We start from the raw sequence: 27918 nt of genomic DNA, 5'->3' as shown, positions 1-27918 counted from the left end.
CTGAGAAGATTGGATTAGATTATCTCTCAGATCCCTTTAAGCTTTAAATCTAGGACCTTGTAAATGGGAAGGACCAGTATCATTCACCATGTTACTGATAAAGAGGTTCTGAAAAAGTTAAATGACTTTCCTGGGAGGCAGAGTTCAAAACCAGGAATCCTTATTACATGCCTGACTCTCTTATTGTGACATCACAAGGCCTCATGATAATGCAAAAAATAATTCCTTCCCAGTCAGTGTAAAAAACATCTGGTGTTCAACTCCCCATAAATACACTATTTAGTTAAATCCAAAGGTCAAGAAGCACTACTTACTAAGGCAAATTTTTTGTTAAGAATCATCTGCTCCACCAGAGATGACTCATTGTGGAAGAGATGGGGCTGCATGTGACTCCACATGTGAGGAAACCACCAGAACTCATCCACAGACCCCAGTAAGAGGTCATCTCCTTCATCTTCTTCTTCTGTTCCTACAGAGAGAAAAAGAGAATATCATTTTTCCCATTCACGGTGAGAATGTGCACATTAAAAGTATGACGTTTTATGTACCATAACAAAGGAAAATCTTGTGATACGATGATAGCAAACAGAGGTGATGTTGATGATGGTGATAATGATGATAGCTTTATTTAGATAGCACCTTAACATTTACCGTGTGCTTTCCTCAAAATAGGCTTATTAGGTAGACAGTATAAATATTAATATCCCCATTTTACATAAAAGGAAACTGATCTTCAAAAATGTTAGACATCTTGTTCAAAGTTACTCAGCTACTATGGAAGGCAGAATAATGGCCAAAATTTTTGAGAAAAAAAAGGTGTTAATCACAAAATCAATAAACCAAATAATTACAGATGGGAAATACCCAACTCTTCATTGGCTTTCTAGAAAGCTCAGATTAAAATCATTCAGCTCTCTTAGCCTTTGTCCAGGTTGCCAAAAATGAAACAGTTGTGTAATGATTTTGAAGCCTGTCAAAACAGTACATCTGAGCAATTTATATAAAAATGATCTTTAGAGAGTAGCAGAAAATGTTGAGGGAAATGAAAAAAATACATATTGAGAAGGAAGGTTAAAAATATGATTTTACATGAGGAGGTAGTTATGCCATCAGAATAATTTGTTTCTTTATGTTGGATCCCCTCCAATCCGGAAGGGAGGCTAGTTAAGGCTAATCCTTGTGGTTAGCCTCAGAGGCTCAGAACATTCAACTGGCACATCCATGTCCAACAACAAAACATATGTTCCTGACTCTAGCTCCAGCATGCTATTTATTAGATGGTGTTGCTTCTCTGTTGGACTAGACAACTTTAGCTAGTCCTGCAGATACAGGGAAAGAGACAAAGGGATAGAGAGAACAATGGAAATGAAAGAGAAAAAAAATGAAGGATACGAAAAGACAACAGAGGTGATAAAAGGTGACAAAGTATCTCTAAAAACTGCCTGTAGTGTCCTTTACTAATAATTAGGATGCCAACTGCATCCCAGTCCAAGGTCTCTATCTATGGACTTCTGGACCCAACAGAGACACCTAATTTAGCAGTCAGCCCTCTTACTAGCCCTCTATTGTCTTGTAGCTGGCTTTTGTTCTTTTCTTTCTGTCCCCCCCCCCACTGATGGTAACCAATATTTGAACTTAAGAGTAAAGTACATTAACTAATAGAAAAAGTTAAAAAAAAACTTTCAGCCTCCCCAGGCATGCAGCTTATTTCCCAAAGCATGAAATATGAGCACTCTAATGTGAGTAACTATTTTCTTGGCATAACTTCAAATGATATAAATGGTCATAAAATTATCCAGCCTTATTTAAAATTCAGCCACAGAATTTGATCCCACAATCTCTTGCAGCAGCAAACTGCTTCACTTCAAACTACATGTTCACAGTTTGAGGGAAGAAATCTTTTTTCCTCTCTCTCTCTCTCTCTCTCTCTCTCTCTCTCTCTCTCTCTCTCTCTCTGTAGTAGAAGCTGGCAGAGCTAAAGTGAATAGTTTTAATAGGGCCCTTGAGTCTAATGACAATGGACAGATTACTATACTGTTACAGCCAACTGCTCCCTGGTCCCTTTCCACTGCTACTCATTCACTTTGTTTCCCCACCAAGAGAAAAGGAATGCCAATTAGGAAGGGAGAAAAGGAGTCATAGTGTATGATTTACTGGATAATGCAAAACATTTACCAAAGAGAAAGCAACACAATGGGGTTATCTACTCATCATGAGTTATATTGGGACTCTCAAAATGCACCTTTACTGAAGTGTGAGCAAAGTCTCTTATCCAAAATGCAGGTGAAACCATACCTCAAAGCTCTACAATGATTATAGACTCAGCCACTAATTATGGGAACACCCATCTCTTGTCACAGGGGGATGGTAGCCCACGACAACAGGAACATAGACCCAGCTTCATCAATCCAGAGAAGAGACACTGACACAGGGAAATTTATCCTCACGGACCTTAAACAATACAGGAGCATACTTCCCACGTTCTGGGAACTCACCTGAGTCTTACTGTGTGCCATCTAAAGACACCATGGTTGGCCAGCCTAATTAAATCTGCCAGCACTAGCAGCATCCTCCATAAATATCCCCTAACACACCACCCCCTTTAAGCCCATTATAGAGGTACAACACAGCTCCGCTTTGACTCCCCCGATGTCCTTTACTGTGGTGCAGACTCAGCTCACAGTTTTCAGTATTGTTCCTATTTCTGGGCACGATGCTGACTGAGCCTCTAACAACAACACTAACATCATGATTTATAAAGAAAGCATAGGAGTTGAATGATGTAGAATAGAACAAATGAGGCAATACCCTAATAAAGACATATGACTTTCACTTTCATCTGGTCAAGTACTTTATTTCAGAGAAGGATCTTTCTTTTCCTTATTAAATCAGGCATTCCAATGCTAGGCCATTTTTCTTCTATTCTCCTTTCCCCCTCCCTAAACACTTTTGTACAAGTTAACAATAAAACTACCTGTAAAAGTACAAGTTAGTAATAAAAAAATATAATATTTACATAGCACTTTAAAGTTTGCAAAATATTTTATAAATATCTAATTTTATCCTCATAACAACCCTGAAAGTGAGCTGCTATTATAATCCTCATTTTACAGATGAGAAAACTGAGGCAAATGGAGGCTAAATGACTTGCCCAGGTGCACATAGCTAGTAAAGTACCTGATGCTGGATTTGAACTCAGGTCTTCCTGAATCTCAACTTTTCCCCCAATTTTTATATTCCCAACCCCTGTTCTGGTTCCTCTCTGTGGCGGCTATGGACACTTATAGAAACTGATCAACTATTCATGACCAAAGTCATTCATGTCAACAGCATAGGTTCTGTTTCCAATATTTCCATGGCTCATCGTCACTTTCTAGATTCTCAAAGGGATTGGACCAGGCAACTGTGGAAGTCCCCAATGGTCAAAAGCTTAAAAAAAAAAAGAAGCCTAAACTTCTGGGGTCACGAACAAAAGTTATGTTGGTAAATATGCCTTTGCTTGACACAGAAATAGAGTGATTAGTGTTGGAAGTGACTTCAGAGATCATTTTTAGAGACGAAAAAACTGAGGCTCATGGGGCTACCTTGGATGACTCTGAGCAAGTCATTTAATCTCTCTGACCCTCAATTTTCTCACCTATAAAGTGGGTACAACAGTATTTAAGATGCATACTTCACATGTTGACAGGAGAATGATTTGTAAATGAGTGTTAGTATTTGATTTGCCTAAATATACCTATTCGATGACTAAAGAGGCAGAAAGATCAGGCTTCAACTCAGAGCCGTAACTTATATACGCTGTTACCCTGGCTAAGTCACTTAATCTTTCAGAATCTCAATCAACTCTTCAAGACTATAAGTGGAAGAGAAAGCTCTAAACTTTACTGGTAGAGGGATGTTTCTTCTAATAATCAAAGAACTAAACTGCAAAAACAAACAAGAAAACAAAACAAAACCAGAGTCTGCCATTAGTAACAAGGACAGAATTTGAACCCAAGGCTTTGGGTTGCACACCCAGGTTTCTTACCACTATAATATACTGAAGGCAAGTGGTTCCTAGTGGCTTATTTCCTACCATTATGCACCTCATTATCCCCCTTACTGTGGTGGTTGTTGTTTTCCATCCTTTCCCCCCTTTCCTTTACAATTATTCTTCTTGTTTCAATGAGACATCATACTCACTATGTGACTACAGCTACTTTAGCTATTGCTTTCCCACCCTAGCTGAGAGAGTAGAGCCCTGTGAGTATTCATTCTCTTGGGGAACCTTAGGTAATCATTTCATTCCTCACTTCTAGTTCCACTGCCATATGTTTGTGCTTAAAACGGAGCTGAGAGGAGCACAGAAGAGAAACGGGTAAACTCTCTTTCCCAGAGGATACCTTTTCACTTGGATCTGCAGGTTTTACAGTTAATGTAAATAATCCCTCACAATTATCCCTCAAGTCCAACCTACCCCCCCTTCCCTAATGTCTGCATTTTTTCTTGCAACCCATCTTTAGCTTATTTTACTTGTTAGTCCAGCCCAAGGGCTTCATTTTATTTCAATGCTAAGAGACAGATTCAAAGAGCTCCTTGGAAAAATGACCCATTATGTCTACTGAATTCAACATAAAAGGATCCATAAATCTGAGGATACAGGAATTACACAGGGGAAGCTTGCAACCATCATGACTTTATCTCTATTAACAGCACATGCCTCCTTATACTTTTTAACTCTGTCTTTGCTGATTTTCCTCCTTATATTACTTCAATGCTATTTCCTTCAAGTGTCTACTGCTAAGTAGCTGGTGATGTAACAATAATAATAAAAAAAAAAGACAAAACTTGATGGGCTCCTCACCTTTTGACTTTACTTAATGTTTGGTCATTGGTTTGCTTAAAAACAATAACAACAAAACCCTATCAAAGGTAGAAATATAGATTAGAGCTAAAACTAAAATTTCTTCCTTTTAAAGGATTGGACTCTGTTTTAGAACCATCATATAGCTCTGCTGAATACTTTGCTGTTGTATTGGATAAACTAGAAAGTTCACTTGTTACTAATAGTTGCATTGTATCTGACTGGCCATATTTCTAATTAAGATGTGATTTCAGATATGTGTAAGTTTTTTTTATATAAATTTAACCCAACAATTAAAAGTATGTTGTGACTATATAGCTAATTTTTCATTTGTTAATTTTACTGATTCTCTATTGGCCACACCCCATATTGCTGATTTAGGCATAGGCATGGACAAGAGTCATTTAGGATGCTTAGAAATGGGGTTGTGATATGCATTGTTAGAAGGAATGCTCATCTTGATAAAAACATAGATCTTTTGAAGTTTTGATTCCCTGTGGTTATTTTAAAATACATTTAAGTGGAAAATAACTTCCATTTTATGTATCTAACTTTGGGAATGGGGAAGGTTAAAAAGAACTTTTTTATATATTTAAAACAATATTCATGCATAAATAATAAGACATATTCATTGTTATTCTCATATTTAGCTAATAATTATGAAACTTTAAAATATCATATTTCCTCTACCCACCAAAACACACTATACATACACTCACACATTCACAATCACTTTTTAGGTCTTTTTTTGCCTCTAGTGACAAAAATAATCAATAACAACAATAGCCTTTCCTTCCTAGCTCTGTGATTTAGATAAACATGTTCATAGAAAAAATGTTGTGGAACAAAAGACAGGGTGATTGTTCTTTCAAAGTTAAATGATCTTAGAATCCCTTGGTTTCTGTAAGTGTTAGAAAAGGCATGACAAAGAATGTAGAGAGCTGGCCTCAGAATTCATCAGACCTGATCTCTGATAACACTAGCTGTGTTACCTTGGGCAAGTCACTTAAACCCCTCAGTGCCCTTGACAAATCTCAAAGGCTGTAAATTGTAGAAGCATGTGCTAATCTTCATTGGCACAGCCATTTCCATCACTGGATGTTCTATATGCCAGCCATGGGGTCGGTACAAAAACAAAATAATCATAACAATAGTGCATATTTGGTTATTTTAGGGAAGCTAGGAAGTCACTTCAAAGATTTAAGTTTCGTATCATTAAAATTAGGTTGAAATGATTGGAGATGTTCAGCTTGGAGAAGAGTTGGGAAAAAGTTGATGGATGACTTTTAGTATTATTTGAAAGGTTGTTAACCTAATAGACCAGTTATGCTTGTTTTGTTTGTTTCCAGTGGGCAAAAGTAGGAACAATGGGTGGACGTTGCAAAGAGCAGAATTTAACTTCATTAAAGGAAAAACAAAAACAAAAACAAAATCAACAGCTAATGAACCATTGAGAGCTTCCCCAAGGTGGCATATGCCGCCTTGGCAAGTAGTAGACTATTGTCATTGAGAGTTTTAAAGTAAAGGCTGCATGACCACTTGTTTGTTTTATTGTAGAAACAACTCTGTGTGTGTGTGTGTGTGTGTGTGTGTGTGTGTGTGTGTGTGTGTTTGTCTCCTGAGGTCCTGTTCAGCTCTGAAAGATCTTATTCATTCATACCTGTGTGACCTTTGACATACTTCTCAGGCTCACTTTTTCTGCTATTAAATATAGGATCAGGCTAGATTGGCACTAGTTCTTTCCATTTCTGGTAGCCTTTCGTTCTGTGATCTTTTACCTCTTCTTGCTATTTCCAGACGTGATAGAGGCAGGCATGTGCTGGAGTCAGCTTGAATTGGCTCATGAGAACTGATTATTACATATTCTGTGTGAGAATTTATACTTCAGAAATAGGCAAACAGTACAAATCATGGCTTGATATATTGTTTTCTTGAATGTCTTGACAAGAAAGTGATGGAGAAAATGTTAATAATACAGATTAAACTTAAGAGTGTGTTGTACATGCTTTTATTTTTCCTTGAAAGCTGGGGGTTAAATTCCAGCTCACCCCGGTTAGAAGCATCATTTCCTACTTATCACCTCCTCAAATTGAATGTGATAAAACAACATAACAAGCACACATTTATGCTATACAGGCTTCTTGTGTCAAGACTTGTGCCTTGTTAAATTCCATGGGAATGGAATTTACCGTATTTGACATCTATAATATCATTCCTCATTTAAAATAAAATGTTAAAACACATAGCATTATGGAGCACAAAACAGTAGCTTATTATTTGTTGAAATAAATTGAAATCTCCAGGTAAATATGAGATTCCTAGTGGCATCGTCAGTGGCAAATGAATAGACTCAAAAGTGCACTTTATAATATTAAAGCTTTTAAGGCACCATCGACAGAAATTGAGAGTAATTCATGTGTCATTATAACAGAATGAAAACCTCCAAACTATTCACACCCACAGGAAATTACCCTTAATCTTTTTTATACATTACTTAAAGGTTAAATTTAAATAATATATATTCATTTTTAAGACTCTTAAGATTACAGGTTGATTATACCAGGCATCCTAATGCATAGCATAAGGAATATGGTGAGCTATTTCCTATCATATATATTATTAACTCTGATAACCTACAACCATGCTATCAAAGGTCATTACTTGAAACTTTGTATATGAACATTACTGCTTCCAGCTCTTAGCACAGTGCCTGGCACATAGTAGACACTTGATAAATGTTCATTCTGTTGTAGTATACAAACAATACAATTGAAAGAAATTTAACTTAAAACAAATCAAAAACTTACCTGTATGATAAAACTTCCCCGAAAATCCCAGGTTGAAAGTAAAATTTGTGATTTGAGTTCTCAAAAGATTCTGAGTATCAAGCAGGGCCTGAAATATTTAAAAAATATATATACATATATCATCAGACAAAGAATGGCAACTGTTCTACTTTATTGTGGTTGTTCAGTTGTTTTTTAGTTATGTCCAGCTCTTTGTAACCCCATTTGGGATTTTCTTCTCAAGGATACTAGAGTGGTTTGCCATTTCCTTCTCTAATGGATTAAGGTGAACAGAGGTTAAGTGACTTGCCCAGGGTCACACAACTAGTAAGTGTCTGAGGCCAGATTTGAACTCAGGTCTTCTTGACTCCAGGCTCAGCATTCTATCCAGTGAGACAACCAGCTGCCTCAGTAATAGATGACTGGGAGCCAAACAACACAAGTAGTAAATGTTTGTATTAAAAAAGATATGCCTTTGTTTCATTAAAGGAGCTTTCCATTTCCCAAAGGTTCATTTTCCACTTCATGTTTAATTATATTCCCAACTCATTTTGCATTTTCAGTTTCATATGTGTGTGTGTATACATATACATATATATATATATGTATACTTCATCTCTCAGTATATTTATATGTGTGTGTGTGTGTGTGTGTGTGTGTGTGTGTAAATATACTGAGACATGAACTCAATATTTTGTCCATCTAATTGCATGTCAAAATCTGGACAGGAGTAATTCATCATCTTCTTGTTTTCCCTTTGTGGATGGTCGGACCAAAATTTCACATGGTTAAGGATACTGTCTAGGAGGCTCTGTAATGTTCTGGAACTTGACGCAACCAGCACGGTACCATACCCAGACAGAAGCATATGGTGAACTTTGCTATCTATGAGAAATCCTTCTTAAACTTGGAGTCTATGCAATCTCTCCTCCTTGAAAATGTTCTACACTATGATGAGTATGCGTCTCCCCTTTTCATGCTTCAGCTGATATTAATGTTCAGAGAATGGTTAAACAAGGATATCTCTATTGTTACATCTCTTAAATGATCTTCAATTATGCCTTCAATGAAATATATTCCCATGTAGATTATTATCACTACAATTTTGTATTCCTAAGAAAGTAGATATGAGCAGATAGATGGCACAGCAGATAGCATGCTGGGCCTAGAGTCAGGAACACTCAACTTGGTGAGTTCAAATCTGATCTTAGGCACTTGCTATCTGTGTGACACTGGGTAAGTCACTTAACCCTATGTGCCTCAGTATCCTCATCTATAAAATGAGCTGAATAAGGGAATAAGAAACCACTCCAGTGTCTTTGCCAAGAAAACCCCAAATGAGTTCATGAAGAGTTGGACATGACTTAAAAATAACTGAACAAAAAAAAGTAAGTTTGGTGGTTGATAGCAGCTAATATTTTCTCACTCATAATTTTTTCAGTGTTAATAAGGTCCCCATACCTTTGGTATTCTCTTCTACTTCAGATAGATATCCTGTTACTATACCTCAATGTTTCGTAATTGTATCACTTCTAACATGAATGTCCTCTGAATATCATAGTTCTAGATCAGTAGCTATTTCTGCCTTTATTTTCTGTAATCCCCATCACATTAAATTATAAAAAGACTGCAGACAGAGAGGATCTCAAAGGGAAATTATCCTGTCAAACTTTATTTTACAGGAGAGAAAACCGAAAAAAAGAGAGATTAAATGATTGCTCAAGGTTATTCAGAGAGTTAGCGGCCATCATCACCTCAGTGTTTCACCGAAAGAGGTATTTCCTGAAAGGGGAAAGGATATACAAAACAGAAAAGTTTGTGCAGTATCATGGAGTGGGCAGAGTCGGGGGAGGGAGAGAATGATGGTAATGACATTGAACCTATATAAGGTAATGGTCTAGAAGAAATAATAGATCTGTTAAGCCATGGGCAAGAGTTGGGCTAGCAAGAAAAAATTATGCCTGCTGGAGACCAAAAGCTGGGTGGTAGTGAATGGAGTGTAAGTTCCCTAATTTCTTTTATTGTTTCCTATCTGTTCCCCTTTTCCCACCTCTACACTATATATGTGAGAACCCAAATTTCTTTTTCTATTTCTTTTTGTGTCTTTGGATCTTTCTCCATACCCATCTTTTTTATTCTTCTTCTCTTTTCCTCCATGTCTGTAGCAATTTTCCCCCCTCATTACCTTTCTTCCTACTTTCCTTTCCCTCTTTCTATATCCCAGGTATGCCATGAACTTGTGACCATGGTCAAATTGTTTTATCTGTCTGGTCTTAGTTTTATTATTTGTAAAATGAATGACATAATAAAACTGACATTTCCCAAAATATATTAGCATCTTCAAACTATATTGCTCACATTATCTCATTTGGATCTCATATTAACCTTTTAAGGTAAGTACTATAAGCATTATATCTCCCATTTTATAGATGAGTAAACTGAGGCTCAGATAGGTTAAGTGACACATCCATGGTCCAAAAACAAAAAAAAATGTCTTCCTGACTGTAGGTCCAGTATGCTATTTATTAGATGGTATTGCCTCTGCATTTGACTAGATAATGTCAAAGTAGTTCCAAAGTTGTAAATCTATGTATCTACTCTCTTCAAAAACATTATCAGATGAGAAGGTAACTCCTGCTAACATTTGTAGAACTAAGGGATAATGAGTGTAGAATGTTAAGTATAAGGCTTTTAAAAATATATATTTAGTTTGGGTGAAATTTTTTTCTTTCTTGTCTTCTTCAGACTTCATTATAATGGATGGTTCTTCAGTAGGGAGCCAGAAAAAAAATATACAAAGAAATACCAGGGCTATAACAACGAAATATATTAGTAAATATTTATTTTAAAAAGATAGAAGTCTGAATTAAGTGATTATCTACAGAGAGTTAAGGATAAGATTTAGACTTTGTTTCTATATTATAGCTTATGTTCTTTTTTTTTTTTTTGGCTAGGAAATGAGGTTAAGTGGCTTGCCCAGAGTCACACAGCTAGTAAGTGCTGGATGTGAATTCAGGTCCTCCTGAATCCAGGCTGCCACCTGGCTGCCCCTGTAGCTTATATTCTTAAGGCAAGCTTGTAATAATTTCCTAAAGGTAGTTTTATGAATAAAGCTATGAGAATATTCCATCATTTGTTTAATATTTCTTGAGTACATCACAAATAAAAAATTTTCACTGAATATTGTTATGATGATTTTATTAAATATTTCTATTGAGGACATAGTACTATATATCATAAATATTAATTGTCATTGACTATTATGTCATAATTATTTTATTCATTTTCATATTTGGTTGAAGTAGGCTTACTCTATTACCACTAAGAAGAGCAAGCTTATGAAATCAATTGTATGTATCAGATGTCTCTATTTTCCTGCATTCTGGATGTTGCATTGCAGAAACAGCATTATAGTAGTTCAAGTTCATATTCAGCAGCTATTGTAAAGGTTTCACTGGCAATTAAATGTATTGTATACATTCTGCATGAATTTATATGTTCTGGGCAGGTGTTATCTTTCTTGATCTATACCTTAATTTTCTTTGGAAGACTAAAAAGTATGAGGTTCAAAATCGATATTGTCCATTAAAGCACGTAATGAATGTAATCTGCATTCTAAGAACTTCTTGAGGTGTAGCTACTATTAATGTCACTTCATAGATGGGGAAACTGAGGTTTGGTGGGTTTCACAGGCCACAGATTTTAGAGATAGAAGGAACCTTTGAAGTAAGTTATCTCGTCCAACTGCCTTTCTTTTACATGTGAGGAGCCTGTCTTAGAGTGATCATGTAATTTATCCAAGGTTACATCAATAGTAAGTGGCAGATCCAGGATCCAGCCAAGGTGTATTAACCCAAATTCAGCACTCTTTCCGCCAATTTTCTCTGTCACTTATTTGAGAACTGGTAATAGGGTGAGTTATAGTCCAATGCTTTATCCCTATTACCAATTTGATTCTTAAGGACATTTCAGGAATATGGTTCCTACCTGAAGAAAATCTACATAAGTATACCCATTGCCTTTATTGCCTTTTAAGGAACTATAAGTACCCTTTCCCCCCCTCAAACACTGGCCAAAGAGCCACAGGACTTTTTTTTGGGGGGGAAGGGTGAACCCATACACATTGTTATTAAAATCACTATATTTGCTTTTAATGGTTCTGTGCTAAACTGTACACCTTCAACTATTTAGTGTGATATAGCAAGGATATTAGACTTGGCTTCAGAAGACTGGCATATAAATTCCAGTCTCCTCAAATAATAACCATTTGAATTTGGGCAAAACATAGATGCCCAATTTACATAACACAGAACTCCCCAGAGGGAGAGCAAAAACATAAGCAGGATTTAAAAAAAATATCTCTGGGGACTAGAATGTTGGGCTGAATTCCAAGAAGATGGAATTTAAAAGGGATAAATGTAAGACTATTACACTTGGTTTAAAAAAAATCAACCTCATAAGTACAAGGTGGAGGAGGTGATGCTAAAAGGTAATTCATCTGAAAAAAAGATTTAGTGGGTTTTGTAGATTGCAGGATCAATATGAACCATTACTGTAATACAGCAATCAAATAAGTTAATATAATTTCAGGCTACATTATGGGAGATATAATATCCAGGACTAAGGAGGGAACAGTTCTATTGTACTTCATCAGATTGCATTTGGAGAATTGTGGTCTGCAGCTAGCTTAAAAAGGCCTGATATCTAAAATAAGTAGGTAGTTATATTTTAATAATAGTAACTAGCATTTTATAGCGCTTTAAATATTATGCAATGTTTATGTGTTATTTTGCTTAACATGCATAACAGCCCCGGAAGGAAACTAAGACAGATAGGTTAAGTAGTTGTCCAAGATCACATAACTAGTATGTGTCTGAAGCAGGATTTTAACTCAGGTCTTCCCAATTCCAAGTCCAGTACTCTATTTAGTGATAATCTGCCATACCACTTAAAATCCTAGGGAATTGATACTGTTATCAAAGGCGAGTTCAGCTCAGGGAACCATGGTTCAAGAAGGGAGCTGGTAAATCTGAGAGCATCCAGAGGAAGGTGACTATGAGAGTGAAGGGCCTTATTTCTGTGTCAGGATCATTTGAGGGTTATGAGATTGGTTAGACTAGAAAATGGACAAGCTAGGGAACAAGATAGCTCTTCTCAAGTATCTAGAAGACGATCAATCAACGGAGTGATTCAACTTGGTCTACTTGTTCCAAGAGGGCAGAGCAAGGAATGAAGGATGGAAGTTACAGACAAATACGTTTAAGTCTGAAAAACTTCCTAACAATTAGTTATACTAAATTAAGGTGGGCTGTCTGGAGAGGCAGCTAGTTTCTTTTCATTTGAAGTCTTCAAAAAAAAGACTTCTTAACTGCAGTGTCATAGAAGGAATTCTTCATTTATGGGTTGAGCAACATGACATTTGAAGTATGTTCTAACTCTGAGATTTTGTGTTTCAATGAAATCCTTTAGTCTTTCTGATCTTCAGTTCTCTCTTCTGCAAAATAGTGATTAAAATGCTATGCTGTCAATTGTAAAGATATCAGGAAAAATTTGCTTTGTAAACTGTAAATTGTTATATGTGTGAGTTATTGTTATTTACTCTTCTCTGCATCCACGAAGACAGAACATTCATTTCAGATGTATATAAGCCTTTCTAGGGGCATAGGGAATAAAGTGTGTAGTTCATATGAACACAAAATATTAAAAAAAGATTTTAAAAAGAACATAAGGTCCAAATGAGACTGTAGGAAAAAGGCATGTAGGGAGAGGGCAATTACACAAAATTTAAAATAAAATCTTCCCAGACACCAATATTTGGTTTTCTAACTTTTGAATCCCAGTGACTTCTTAGTTTCTCTATTCTTCACTTAACCCAGCTAAAAAAATCTGAAGGTATGAATTTGTGGGAGGCAAAAAATTAATCTGAAAAAACTGTGAAAATGGGACAAAAGGTGGGCTTTTATATTTCTTCAGATGCTCTCTAAGTCTCTTTGTCAGACTGTGTAGATCAATTTCAGTACATCAAAGAGAGGGCAAACATTAAAATTAAAAGAAACAGTAACAGATTTTATGTGCCTATTTATGTTAGCATACATTGCCCCTTTTATGTCCCCAGTGCTAAGCACAGTGCCTGGAACAGAGCTAGATAAATATTGATTGACTGATTATCCTTAGCCAACAATTTTATTGTATTTGTTAGTCTAGATCTATGATTTCATCAGAGTAGGGGCCTCCCAAAACTGTGACATCCTTCAAAAAGGCAGTCCTGCAACGATTCTATAACTTATAGTCCTATGATGTTTCTTGGGGCACTGAAGTTCAAGGATAATTGTCCATGGTAACACAACTAGTACATATCAGAGGCAGGACCTGAATCTAGGATTTTCTGGCTTCAAGGCTGGTCTTCCATCCATTGTTCCCTGCTGTATCTCACTATTGCCACTCTAAATATTTGAAGTATATATATCATCTAAACACTATACCTAAATATTTCAGTTTTTGAAACAAGTTGCAAAACTTCATTGCCTTTCACTCATAACTATTTAGTGCATTTATTAAATGCTTAATGTCTTTTCATTTTTTTGTCTGTTAGAATAATTCACATTGTATAGAATATGAGCTTGTTCACAGAACATAGGGGATGATAACAGAAAATTTCTTTCAAAAAGCAAAATAAAAACAGAAAAAGGATAGAAGTTCATTTCACAATTTTGGCTAGGGGTAGAATTATATTATTATTATTATTATTATAGTAATGTAAAGAAAAAAGAACATTTTCATATAAAATATAGCAAAAAAGAGAATTATGTGGAAGTGTGAATGAAAGATACAGATTGCTTTTACACATATATATGTATATGTGTGTGTGCTTAATTTCAATCTAACATTTAAAGCTCACATGTTTGCCTGTCTTTCCTTCTTAAATTCTTTTCACTGTATTTTGTACATTTTAAAAATGCTTCTGTAACCTTCTTTTCTTTCTTTTTTCATTGTTGATACCATCACTAGCTCACATCTACCATTCAACTCTTGCCCTTCCCATAAAAACAGAGGGGAAAAAAACAAACAAATGCAATCCTTGTAACAAATAAGCAAAGCCAATAAAAAAAATCCACACATTTGCCATGTCCAAAAACATATGTGTTATTTTGTTTCTCAAGTTCATCTTTTTTTAAGGAAATGGATAACAAGTTCTACCATTAGTCCTGTGTGATTGTGGCTGACCATTTAATGGTCATTTTTGAAGACCTTAAGTCTTTCAAAGTTATTTTTCTTTGTTATGTTATTGATACCATATAAATTATTCTTCTCTTTCTGCTCACTTTAATCTGTATGAATTCATAGAAGTCTTTTCGGGTATTTCTGAAACCTCCCCTTTAATAATTTCTTATTGCACAATAATATCCCATTGTATTCAATGACCATAATCTGTTAATCCATTTTCCAATTGATAGATACGCCCAATGTTTCCAGCTTTTTGCCACCACAAAAAAAGCTGTTAGAAATATTTTGGTACACATTGGTCTACTAGATCTATGCCTCTATATTGCATAGTTGTTTCTATATTGTCTCCTCCTTTAGACTGTGAGCTCCTTGAGAGCAGGGACTTTTTTGCCTTTGTAGCCTAAGCACTTAACACAGGGCCTAGCACACAGTGGGTGCTTAATATATGCTTACTGATTTACTGATTTACCAGAGATCCTGTGTCAATCTGATATCGAAGATAAACAGGAAATTAACACATCTTTAAGATAAGTGCTAATGCCTCCATATCCAATCAGTTGTCAATTTCTATTGTTCCTACCTTCTTAACATCTCTCCTATAACCTGAAGCTGGGTAATGCAGTGGATAGAGTGCCCAGACTGTAGTCAGGAAGCCTGAGTTCAAATCTAGTCCCAAAACTTACTAGTTGTGTGACTAGCAGCGAGTCATTAACCTCATTTGCCTCAGTATTCTCATCTATAAAATGGAGATAATAAGACCTGCTTTCCAACATTGTTGTAAGGATCAAATGAAATCAAATGACTTAAGAATTGTAAAGCATTTAGCATAGTGCTTGGCACATAGTACGTGTTATATAAATGCTGGTTGTATTATTGTTATTGTTATTATTATTATTTTTATTGTTATTATTATACCCTTTATTATGACACTGAACCCACCCAGGTATAGGCTTTCATCACCTCATACCTGGAATATTCAATAGTCTGCTGGTTAGTCTCCCTGACACAATTATCTCTCCCATTCTAGTCCATCCTCAACTCAGCTGTCAAACTGATCTTCCTAAAGTTTAAGTCTGATCATGTCACATCCCCTTTTCAATAAATTTCAGTGATTCCCTATTGCCTCCAGGATCAAATAAAAATCTTTTGACTGACTGGCCAAGGGTTTTGTGTGCATTTTAACATTCTTCATAACCTGGCCCCTTCTTAACTTTTTCACATCTTACTGTCCTCTGAGATCTATTGGCCTTCTTGCTATTCCTCATACATGATATTCCATCCCAACTACCAGTATATTCACTGGCTGTACGCTATGCCTGGAATCCTCTACCTCCTCATCTCTACCTCATGGCTTCCCCAACTTCCTCCACGTCTTAGCCAAATGCCATCATTTGCAAGAAGCCTTTCCCAATACTCCTTAATGTTGGTGTCTTCTGTCTGAGACTATCCTCTATTTATTCCATACATTTGTTGTTTGTACATAGCTGTTTACAAGTGTTCTCCCCTATTATACTATGAGATCTTTGAAAGCATAGAATACTTTGTACCTCTCTTTGAATCCCCAATGCTTAGCACAGTGCCTGTCACATAATAGGCCCTTAGTAAATATTAGTTGAGTGACTGATTGTCTAGACATGTGGTCAAAGGATGTAAACAAAGTTCTCAAAAGAATTACTGAAAATAGTAATAGCTATGTGAAAGTTACATTTGTCCTTTTGTTCTCCCTTGATTTCCACTTAGAGGTTAGGTGCCCTGAGAAATGATTGTCTCATGTTCAAGTTATCACATGGGTCCACAGTACTAAAATTATAGGTCTTAAGTAGCCACTGGTATGCTTATCTTCACTAGTCAGGCTGTTGACACCATTAGTTCAATGAAAAGGTATTTACTGGAATAATGTAGCATGAACAAAACATGTCCTCCTTAAATCTAGATGCATTCTCCTACAAGTACATGGGAAAAGGAGTAAAAAAATAGAGTATACTCGAAGGGAAGCACAACCATAGGGAACACACAGAGCCAAGGCAACTCACACACTATACCCTGTCGTGAGTGTTATCCTCATATTTCTCCCCTGTATTGTGCCCTCCTACTGGACATGAGGCTATGCTGGAATCTATGACCCTAAACCTCCATCTAGCTAATGTCCTTGCTGCCAGACTTCACTCTTTAATTAACTCTTAATTAATTAAGTTAATTAAGATTCTTCTGATGGGAGAGTTGCTAAAAATGTGCCTTTGCTAAAGGTGTGAGACTTGGGAAGAGCAAACCCTTCCCTCCCTCTTGCTGCACTGTGGATGTGGTGAAAGGAAAAGAAAAGAACAATTTTTTCCCCAGATGGCTCTCTTCTCAATAGATGAGAATGACTGTTTTAGTGAGGTCCAGAGCTGGATGGTGACCTGTTTAAAGGACATCTGGATGTAGCCTCTCCTTTAGCCAGCCAATGGCCAACTTCCCCATAATCACATAAATTTGATGAAGGTAATTGTCATACCTCTTAAAAGATGAATAAAATGGAAGCATTTCTATATATTTTCTATTCAAGGTGTAAATGAGCTACTCCTAGTTTTATACCCTTTAAAATCTACAAGTAGGCCACTTCTTGTATAAGCCATTCCCCTACTTTTTGTAATTGCAAATACTACTCTAAGTCTGAAAGGGAGAAACCTCAGTAGTCTATTGTCTTTGTCACCTGATATCTATTATATAATTTCATCAAGTGGCTTAGAGAAGAAGGGACAATTTGATCAAGTCCTTGGTCAACCCCACTCCATCACTCCAAATCATTAGTAATAAGAAAAATACAAACTGAAAGAGCTCTGCTATTTTCCTCACACTCAGCAAATAGATGAAAATGCCAAAAGTTGGAAATAGTGAATGTTGGGGCAAAGGCTTCAGGGAGATAGATTGTTGGTAAAAAAAATATGAACTGATCTAGCTATCCTGGAAAACGATTTGAAATTATCTTTAAAAAGTACTTAAAATATTCATGCCTTCTGACTTGTTGATCCCACTGTTAATCGTAGATAGCTGATAGACAGATAGACAGACAGACAGACAGACAGACAGACAGACAGATAGATAGATAGATAGATACATAGATACATAGATACATAGATACATAGATACATAGATACATAGATACATAGATAGTGTGTGTACCATTGATGTTGAAGATAGAAATAAAGGATGTTTCCATGTGAAGGGTATACTGCTGAAAGTTCATTTAAAAGGGGGATGGAGGAATTGTCCATCTTCTCCTCTTTGCAGATGACATTTTGCTGGTTGGTTGTGTCAAATCTCAGAATTATGTAAGGCCTTCCTAATGAGGTTCTTAACCAATCAAAAGATATCTGCCTAAAACCAATTGGGTGATAAATTTATGCTGTCCTGATTTTGCTGATTATGCCATGAAGGTGAATTAGAAACTTATTTGGCTAGATCATCCGTGTCTTTCTCATGGATGGACACTAATAGGCCTAAATTTAAACAAGGGGAAATAGAGAAAGATGTGGAGAGAGAGAAAGGGAGACAGAGACAGAGAGAGATATCAAGAGAAACAGTGATAGTAGGATAGAGAAAGACACAGAGAAACTGGGACAGAAAGAGGCAAAGAAGTAGAAAGAGACAGAGAGGGACAGAGAGAGATAGAGACATAGAGAAAGAGATAGATCAGGCAGACAGCTAGATTAAGCTGGATTGCATTTGGGAAGCTGCACAGTGCCTTCAAACATCTCAAGCTCTTTGATAACATAAGTCTATCTTGAAACAAAACAGAACAAAAACACTACTTTCTCAGTGATGTTATAACATTGGGAATCATGAACACAATAACCTCAAAAAAGTTCCGGGACCCAAAGGACTAAGAAAAGATCCAAATACAAGTAGGAGATCACTTCAGTTTTTCACCAAGGATAACTTGCCTAAAAGAAATAACCTCAGATGCAGGGTCAGGACATTTATGGTCATAAAAGAAGTGAGTTTATCACTTAAAGAGAATCAGGGATAACAGATAGAAAGCCCAGGTTTTTTATTGATGTTCCAAAAATATTAAAAGAATCAGAAAAAGACTAGCAAATTGTGTGATCCTGCATAAGGGATAAAGAGCTAGGGGTAGAAGGGATCTCAGATACCATCTAGTTCCACCTCTTCATTTTAGAGTTGAGGAAACTGGGATTTAGGGAAGTCAGGTGCCTTGACCAATAGGGTCTGAATAGTAAGGGTCAGAGGTGGGATTTAAACCCAGATCATCTGAATCCAGTAAAAATAGGCTTTCCACTGTATCAAGTTAATATAATGAAAAAAGGATGGATAAAAATTAAACAGGATAAAAAGACAAGGATTTGTTATCATCTTCATGGTTACAGGGAGTTTCCATGCTAAAGAGATCCAAAATCCTCTGGATTATCAAAGCATCCAAGCTAAATTACTAGCTAATTATAATTAACTCTGTCCACATTTACCTGAAAATAATCTCTGTGTATTGTTTCGACAATTTTCCAAGCTTGACTTAAGTGCTTATTGCTGGTACCAAAACAACTTCCTAGCCTGTGTGCTCTCATTTAATGGCCTGCCAATGTAAAAACCCCAAAATGTAATAAAGACATGGATATATGATCAGAGAAATGCAAATTAAAACAATTCTCAGGTACCACCTCACACTTATCAGAGTGGCTAATGTGACAAAAAAAGATAAAATGTGGGATGTTGGAGGGGATGTGGGAAAACTGGGACACTAATGCATTGTTAGTGGTATTGTGAGCTGATCCAACCATTCTGGAGAGCAATTTGGAACCATACCCAAAAGACTATAAAACTGTGCATACTCTTTGATCCAGCAACGCCACCACTAGGGCTATATACCAATAACATCCAAAAAAAAAAGGGGGAAATGATTATTTGTGCAAAAATATTTATAGTAGCTGTTTTTGTGGGGGCTAAGAATTGGAAATCAAAGGGATGCCTATCAATTGGGGAATGGCTAAACAAGCTGTGGTAGATGATTGTAATGGAATATTATTGTGCTGTAAGAAAGGACAAGCAGGATGATTTCAGAAAAACCTAGAAAAACTTATATGAACATTACATAGTGAAGAGAACAGAATGAGAACATTGTCTACAGTAATAGCAGTATTGTTCAATGAAGAACTGAGTCATTTATTTTCAGCAATACAATGATCCAAGACAATCCCAAAGGACTGATGATGAAATATACTATCTTTCTCCAGAGAAAGAACTGATATTTATTGAATACAGGCTAAAACAAGCTATTTTTCACTTCCTTTAAATTTTTCTTTTATTCAAGTCTTCTTGTACCAAATAAGTACTATTGAAATATTTTGCATAATTGTGCATATACAACCTATATCTGATTCTTACCATCTCAGGGGTGGGGGATAGAGGGAGGGAGAGAAGGATATAATTTGGAACTCATAACTTTAAATAAAAATATTTAAAAATTAAAATAATTGTATTTAGAAGCTGACCCTTTCATAAGTGAAACGCTGTTCAGTTGTTTCAATCATGTCCAACTCTCGTGACTGCCTTTTGGGGTTTTCTTGGCAAAGATATTGGAGTGGTTTGTCATTTCCTTCTCCAGATCATTTTGCAAATGAGGTTACTCAGGCATGCAGGGTTAAGTGACTTGCCCAGGGCCACACAGCTATTTAGTGTCTGAGCTGGATTGGAATTCAGGTCTTCCTAGCTCCAGGCCTGGCACTCTATCCTAGTGGCCATACATAAGTGAGATAGAGAGCCTCGAAGAATAAATCAACCCCATCATAAATAGGAAGATGTTCTCAGTAGTTGGTTTTCTCAGTGTTTCCAGGCTTCTTACAGATGACTTGAGGGGCTGCTTGATTTTTCCCTAAATGTTCATCTATTTCATCATCTCTATCGTAAAACAGACCAAGGAAAGAACTCAGTATCAAAGCAGGGGGAGGGGTGTGAACATAGTGCTCTAGTTATTTCTTCCGGGCCCAAAGCATAAATTATAAGTAGTTTTTTAGATAGACAGTTGAGGGAAGGCTTTTGCTGGAATACCTAGAAATGATTGCCAAGTGATGATACATTAGTGCTGAAATAGAAAAGAAAAAAAAAGCTAAAATAAGTCCTAGGGCTTATAGTTAATCGTACTAGCCCAGCACTTTAAAGTTTTTTACATATCACATTTTGTTTGTGGGTGATGAGGTTGTTTTTTTTTTAATCAAAATGTTAATGCTATTTTTTTCTACAAAAATTAAGCTGGAGGAAAATATTTCACATTTCCTTACAGTAGAGTGCCTTTAGGAAACTAATAGTTCCAGCTTCTACTTTCAACCGAACAGCAGATGGGTTTGTGTATGATAAGTCCACATTAATTTTTTTTCCCTATGTTGATAGTTGAAATACTTTTTTTTTTTCTTAGCAGGAAGGATGAAATGTGAAGGAAATGCATAGAGTCCCAGATGACGGGAATTAAGTATCTCAATCTCCCAGCCACAGAAGATCTGCTGTTATTCCCAAGAACACTGTATTTTTTAAAAATCTTTATAAAGACATGTGTGTGGATCTCTTAACCATTATACTTAGACTATTTAGAAATTGAAAGTGCTATCTATTAATTTTTGGATTAATTTTTACATTAAGCTTTTCAGCACAGACAAAAAAAAAGCCTCAGGAGAATTTCATGTTTCATTATAACATCACAATGAGAATCTGCTAATTGAGTGATCAGGAGGGGTAACTTGACTACTTGCCCTGACAGCCAATGGTGGAGCACTTCCTTAAATGTCTCTCTCTCTCTTTTTTCAAACCCACCAGATATTCTGGGATTTGATGAAGAATCTCAGTGTAATTCATGTTCTAATAAAAAAAAATGATTGTAAAACACTTTTCAAAATATTGTGAAAAGTGTGATAAAAGGATATGAAGAAAGATCCCTTTCTTTTCTTTCTGGGGACTCATTATAAATCATTTTCAATGTATATTTTAAGACTCTTGTATTAGGAGAAAATGCTGAAAGCTGATTTAGAACACCTGAACTCATGGATCAGTTTACACCTAAAGAGTTAGATAGAGACCTTAATCTAACCCCTTGGGAAGGGAATGATGGATGTTTATTTGGGTAAGGAGTTATTACTCAGCTATTCATATATAAATGAGAGGAGCTGTAAGTAGAGGTAGGCAAGTGTTTGTAAACAGGAACAGAAACTTGGAGCTTAGGTTATGGGGGGATGAGTTATGACTGAGATTGGATTTAACCTGTCGCAGGGTATACAACCTTGACTTTGACCAGCAATTCTCAAACTATAAATCACAGACACTTGGAGAGCCATGAATAATTCTAACATAGTCATGAAACTATACGAAGCCATATACATTCCTGCATTTTTTTGCTTTGAAATCTAAATACCAAAGTAAATTCCATGTACATTCCTGTCTAAGGGTGAAACTTTCATCAAGTCAACCAGACTTACAATTTCTGAAAAGTATGAATTAGCCAATGGCTTACTGTAACAAACATGTATTCTGAAGCCTAAATAATGTGTTTCACAGACATATATCACTATTTTTAAATATATGCATTTGTAGTTATAATTAATAAAATACATATTTATTTAAAAGCACTAATGAATTCACATTTGACTTTTTATCATGTATTTTTCATGAAGCATGGATACTAATGATACAATCATGATCGTGTTGGTTTGTGAAATTTGTATTGTTCAAAAGAAAGGTGCATGACAGAATAATAATAGAAGAATCCTAAATGCAATGGTACTTTCATATCCAAGGCATACCAGCTCCCTTGAACCAGCAAGATTTCTAGGAGTAGCAGCATTTTGCAGAACAGAGGCCCATTTGAGCCATTATGCCAAGAAGCGACTCCTGTGGAGGAGGATCCCCACCATCTGCCAACCCATTTTCACCTACAAGGCAAATAAACTAGTTTAGCTGAAAGAGTAAAGCACTCTGAGGGAGAGATGGGAAACAGCACGTGCCAGTTAATTAAAAACAGTGCCATCACTTTTTTTTCAAAGGAATAAACATCTATTAAGCACCTACTATGTGCAAAACACTATATTAATCTTGTTGCAAATATCTCATTTGATCCTCAAAACAACCCTATGAGATAGATGTCATTAGTATCACCATATTATATCTGGAGAAATTGAGGCAGAGTTTAAGTGACTTGCCCAGGGTCAGAAAGCTAGTAAATATCTAAGGCTAAATTTGAATTTCAGGATCATTGCTCTATCCACTGCACCACCTACTTGCCACCTTGACCACCACCTTCCCTCAGAAAACAATGGAGACAGCTAAAATCCAAAAACCTTGGGAATAACAGTGTTCTTCATGTTACTGCCCCCATGGAAATGTAGCCTGGCACTGAAGTCTCTGCCTTCTTATAAGCCACAGATACTATAGAAAAGAAAATTCTTGCTACCAACTTCCTTGGCACTATCACATGGTTCAACATCAGAAATGGATATCATTTTATCAGTAGAAATGACATTAAAGGAGAAGTATCCCCATCTCCTTTGCTGTCACACTCTAAAGACTAAGTGACTGTTCCATTTGACTTTCAAGTGATTTCTCTCAAACGTCTCTTCTCCCCTGTTAGAATGTGAGCTCTTGTGCCCACTTTCAGTTTCAAGCTGTCATCACTTATTGTTTACTGTCCTCAAATCCCAGACCACCTATGATTAGAAGACCAAAGCAATTTCTTGATCCCATCCCTTCCTCTCCTACCATGAAAATAGCACTCCAACAGATTTAAAGATACTTTACCATGTAGGACTACAAGAGACTACATATTATATGACACAAAAGTCGGAAGAGGTGAGTAGAGTAATTGGATGAAAAGCTTAAAAGTCTATGACTTACAGAGACTCAAATCCTGCTCCTTCATCACCTAGGGGTATTTGCTACTCTTCTTACCTCCTCCTTTCCATCAGCTTCTCAGCCAAGTTTAAGATTAATCCAGTTATATGTCTATTGGTTATACTGTCGACTTCTAAAATCTGATTCCTCAGCCCTATGAGAACTGTGTCTCACTATACTTCCTGTCATTTTAGCCTAAAGAAGGAGTGTTTTCCCTTATATTGTATGCTAACTTGTGTCACCTCAACCTGGATCCATCTGCTAAGTTCTAAGACACTTAATCCTACCTCTGAAAAAGAAGTGAATCTTTGTCTGGGGCACAAAGCAAACTCTCCTGCATTTCTGGATCTTCAAGCTCCTTACTTTGTCTTTCATATTTTCATATTTTGTTCCCAGTTGCTTGCTTTATTACACAATCTTTTCTTCTCTCTGGTTCTTGGGAGCAGATTGTAGAGATCAGAATTTTCACTAGTTCAACCCTCGATGAAAGAAATTCACCTGCACCATGGTACCTACAGCATTTTCTGGGTTTTTCTCTCCATTTTTCTATTTCATGGCCATTTTCTCCCAGTCATCCTGCTTTCTCTTCTTGAAACTCAACTCCCAGGTGGTACTGTCCCAAGCCATTCCACATTGGCTAAACTGAACTGACAGAACCATCCCAATACAAATAGACTGGTCATTTCCCCCGGAAAGTTAGTTCTCAGCAAATGATCCAATGACCTTTTCATAACTTATTGATTCTACTTGAGACCCTTAGAGATACAGCCTGGTATACCAGATAGAATGTTGGACTTGAAGATAAGCAGATTAGACTTTGAACTCTGCCTTAAACACTACTAGTTGTGTAATCTTTAGCAAATCACCAAACCTCTCTTTGCCTCATTTTCTTCATCCATAAAATGAGAGAGTTAGAATGGATGACCTCTGAAGTGTTCCACACCTCTAAATCTATGGTGCTATGATCGTTCCCTGGTCATAGGGGATTAACATTTGAGAAACTGCCTGCTATGATATTAATTACAATACTAATTATATATTCTTTCTAAGCCCTCTTCCCTTTTAATTTAGTGTGATGATTCTACTATAGAGAACCCAGAAAACAAAAAGACAAGTATAAGTAATAGTTAGGGTGTATGATTAAGATTTAGGCAGGATGGGGGCAGAGCCAAGATGGCAGAGAAAAGATAGGAATTCACTCAAGCTCTCCTCAAAACCTCTACAAGCAAGTTTAAATAATGCCTCAAAACAAATTCTTTTGGCCCACAAAAGGATGGACTGAAACAATTTTCCAGCCCAAGACAACTTAGAAGGTTGGTGACACCAGGGTGAGAATGGAACACAGGCACCCCAGCAGACCTGCAGTAAGCCTTGGAGGTGACTGAATCAATGCTGGCAGTGGTGGTTTCTGGAGAAAACTGAGGCAAACAGGAGTCAAATGACTTGCCCTCATAGCTAGTAAGTATCTGAGACTAGATTTGAATGCAGGTCTTTCTGACTCTAGGCCCAGCACTCTGATAACAAATTTTAACAATCTTGTAGTAATAAAATGCAAAGTAAATGGGGTGGATTAAGAAAGATCTCACGTAGAAGATGGCCCTTGAACTATGCTTTGAAGGAAACTGGAGATTCAGAGAGGGAGAAATTAGGAGGGAATGAATTCTAGGTGTTTGGGAAATGGTATACAAAGGCACAGGGATGAGATGTAGAGCAAGAAAGTTAGTTAGATGTAGCAGTGTTTCAATGGGAAGTTTGGCAAAGTACCACACATCTGTTACGTCATTTGTTCCCTACAATACTCTGTGAAATAGTTGCTGTTACTAGCTCTATTTTATATATATATACATATGTATATATATATATGTATATATATATATACATATGTATATATATATATGTATATATATATATGCATATATATATACGTATATATATATACGTATATATATATATATGTATATATATGTATATATATGTATATACATATATATGTATATATATACATATGTATATATGCATATATATATACATATATATATACATATATATATACATATATATATATATATATATATATATATATATATACATATATATAGGAACTAAGGCTGAGAGAGGTTAAATGACTTACCTAGGGTCACATAGAAAGTTAGCTTCTAAAAGGGGACTGGAGCTCTCTCAGGACTTCTTTGCTCCAAGTCCAGAACTCTTCACACTGTGCCATCTTGCTCGCTAAGGTAGGTTGGAAACAACACATTGTGGAGGGCTTTCAATGACAAAATGAAGAGCTTCCATTTAATCCTTCTAGTAACAGAGAGCCACTACATTTTATTGGCAATAAAAAAAGGGTGACATACACTGCTTAGCTATAGCTTTTCTAATTGTCATAGACTGTATACCCACAGCCATTCTCTCATTATCTGCAGCAGGGACTTTTAGTTTGGGGGAGTCTATATATCCCATGCAGTTTGTGAACTTGGATGGGGGGGAAATTAAATTACACCTTTGTCTTCATTAACCTCTAACTGTAATCAAGAATTTAGGTTGATTACAAATGGAAGCAACAAACATTCTGAGAAGCAGTCTGTAGGCGGGGTGATAACAGAAAATAGGGTTAGAAACCCCAACTCTAAAATAAATAATTTCTGCGTTGAAATGAATTCTGCATGTGCCAAGTATAAGCAACAGTGGTTGAGTATGTAAATTTCCAGAGGTATGGTCTTTGGAGGAAATATTGTGCATCACCACTACCCTCACCGTTTCCTTGGATGGCGGCATCAAAAAGTTAACCAAGAGAAGCAGAAATAGGAAGTCAGATGAAGGACTTTCTCCCTCAGGCCTATTCTCGGAATACATTTTTCAATCTTGACATCTAGCCAGGAGAATAACCCCACTGGCGTTTATGAAGGTAAGATGGATGAAGAATAAGGTTAAGTTACAGAGTGTTCAGAATTATTTAAAGGAACTAGGTTAAAATAGCAAAATGTATGACTTAGTCAAAATCAGTTTAATTGTTTGGAAATATTAATGTTCTCTTTCTTGCTGATGTCAAGTAGTCATATGGTTCCAGTTTCTTCTGTTCATTCTAAAATTCTTTTATGTAACCTCCATATATATTTTCCCCAAATTTAGATATTCTGCACTACTGAACTGTCTTTTTATTGCTAATATTAATTAACGAATTTCTAAGCCTAAATTAGTGTTAATAATGCAAATCAAAGGATTTAAAAATCACTTAAATCTGAAGTATTTATTTTACAAATAACCACATCTTCATTTCTTTTTGAAATTAAAAAAAAACAGGTAATCATGAGATGGTGAATATTGCATTGTATCTAGTACTATCAAGATATTTAGTAGTAATATCCATGTATTTCAATGTGGGGTTTTGCATTATTAGTTTATAATGAAATAAAAGCTTGATAAACGAACCATTGTACTCTAAGATTTAAAAAAGAATAGCATTATTCTGCTCTGAATAGGAAGAAAGCCCATTCATTTCTTCTATTTAAAGGTCAGAGAACCTTAAGCCAATTAAAGCAGAACTATTAAGCGACTTCTCTGTACATATTACATTAGTTCTGAAGGCGTTGATTCCAGGAAATTTTAGATTGTATAAAAAATACAACCTAATACATCTTTTCAGTATGAGTCTTTCAACTGATAATGATGTGGTTGGCCCTGAAACACAATTTTGTAAAGCAGAATGGAACTTTAATCTAAAGAAAACTTGTTCATGAAGTCATTGTATGCTTTTTTTTTTATACTTGCTTACTACTGAAATTTAAAATTGGGAACCTGACTTTTAGCATTACTTGAAAATCACTGGCCGCAAGATTAATCTTGTGGATAGATAACCACAGAAAATTTGAGTGATTTTCCCTAGCAAATAATTGGTAGGGTGCTACAAAGCTTCGCATTGGACATTATACTCCAGATCATTGGATCATAGAATTATACATTTAGAACTGGATGGGAACACTAGTCTCCATTTCTGTCGTTTTATAGATGAGGAAACTGAGTCCGAGAGAGTTGAAATTACTTGTCTAAAGTAATACATGCAGGGGGGAAAAGAGTGAGTCACAAAGTACTCATCCTGGATGTGCTGGAGCCAGCTCGAATTGCTCCTGAAGGTTGGTAATTAAATTTTCAGTGTTTGCATTTACATCTAAGAAATAGTAAAGACTACAAATAAGGATT

The 27918-nt window shown here is 36.1% G+C and overlaps 1 protein-coding gene and 1 long non-coding RNA gene across 2 annotated transcripts in view; one reads left to right on the top strand and one right to left on the bottom strand.

Annotated features, from left to right (window-relative positions):
* Window positions 1–27918, bottom strand: part of LOC110195665 (bifunctional heparan sulfate N-deacetylase/N-sulfotransferase 3) — a 214490-nt gene that overhangs the window by 135581 nt on the left and 50991 nt on the right. Inside the window, exons 3-4 of the mRNA XM_020968490.2 lie at window positions 7651–7738; window positions 315–469 (exon numbers count right to left, since the gene is read on the bottom strand). Coding sequence (XP_020824149.1) covers window positions 315–469; window positions 7651–7738 — 243 coding nt within the window. The remainder of the gene's footprint in view (window positions 1–314; window positions 470–7650; window positions 7739–27918) is intronic.
* LOC110195667 (uncharacterized) lies at window positions 397–21352 on the top strand. The gene is made up of 3 exons (XR_002320960.2): window positions 397–509; window positions 9312–9404; window positions 21260–21352. It is a non-coding gene; the product is annotated as an uncharacterized LOC110195667 (long non-coding RNA).

This window comes from Phascolarctos cinereus, unplaced genomic scaffold (assembly GCF_003287225.1).
Source record: "Phascolarctos cinereus isolate Bilbo 61053 unplaced genomic scaffold, phaCin_HiC Scaffold_9;HRSCAF=440, whole genome shotgun sequence".
In the NCBI taxonomy this organism is placed as follows: Eukaryota; Metazoa; Chordata; class Mammalia; order Diprotodontia; family Phascolarctidae; genus Phascolarctos; species Phascolarctos cinereus.
The sequence above is the reverse complement of the archived record's forward strand: the minus strand, read 5'-3'. Positions and strand labels throughout refer to the sequence as shown.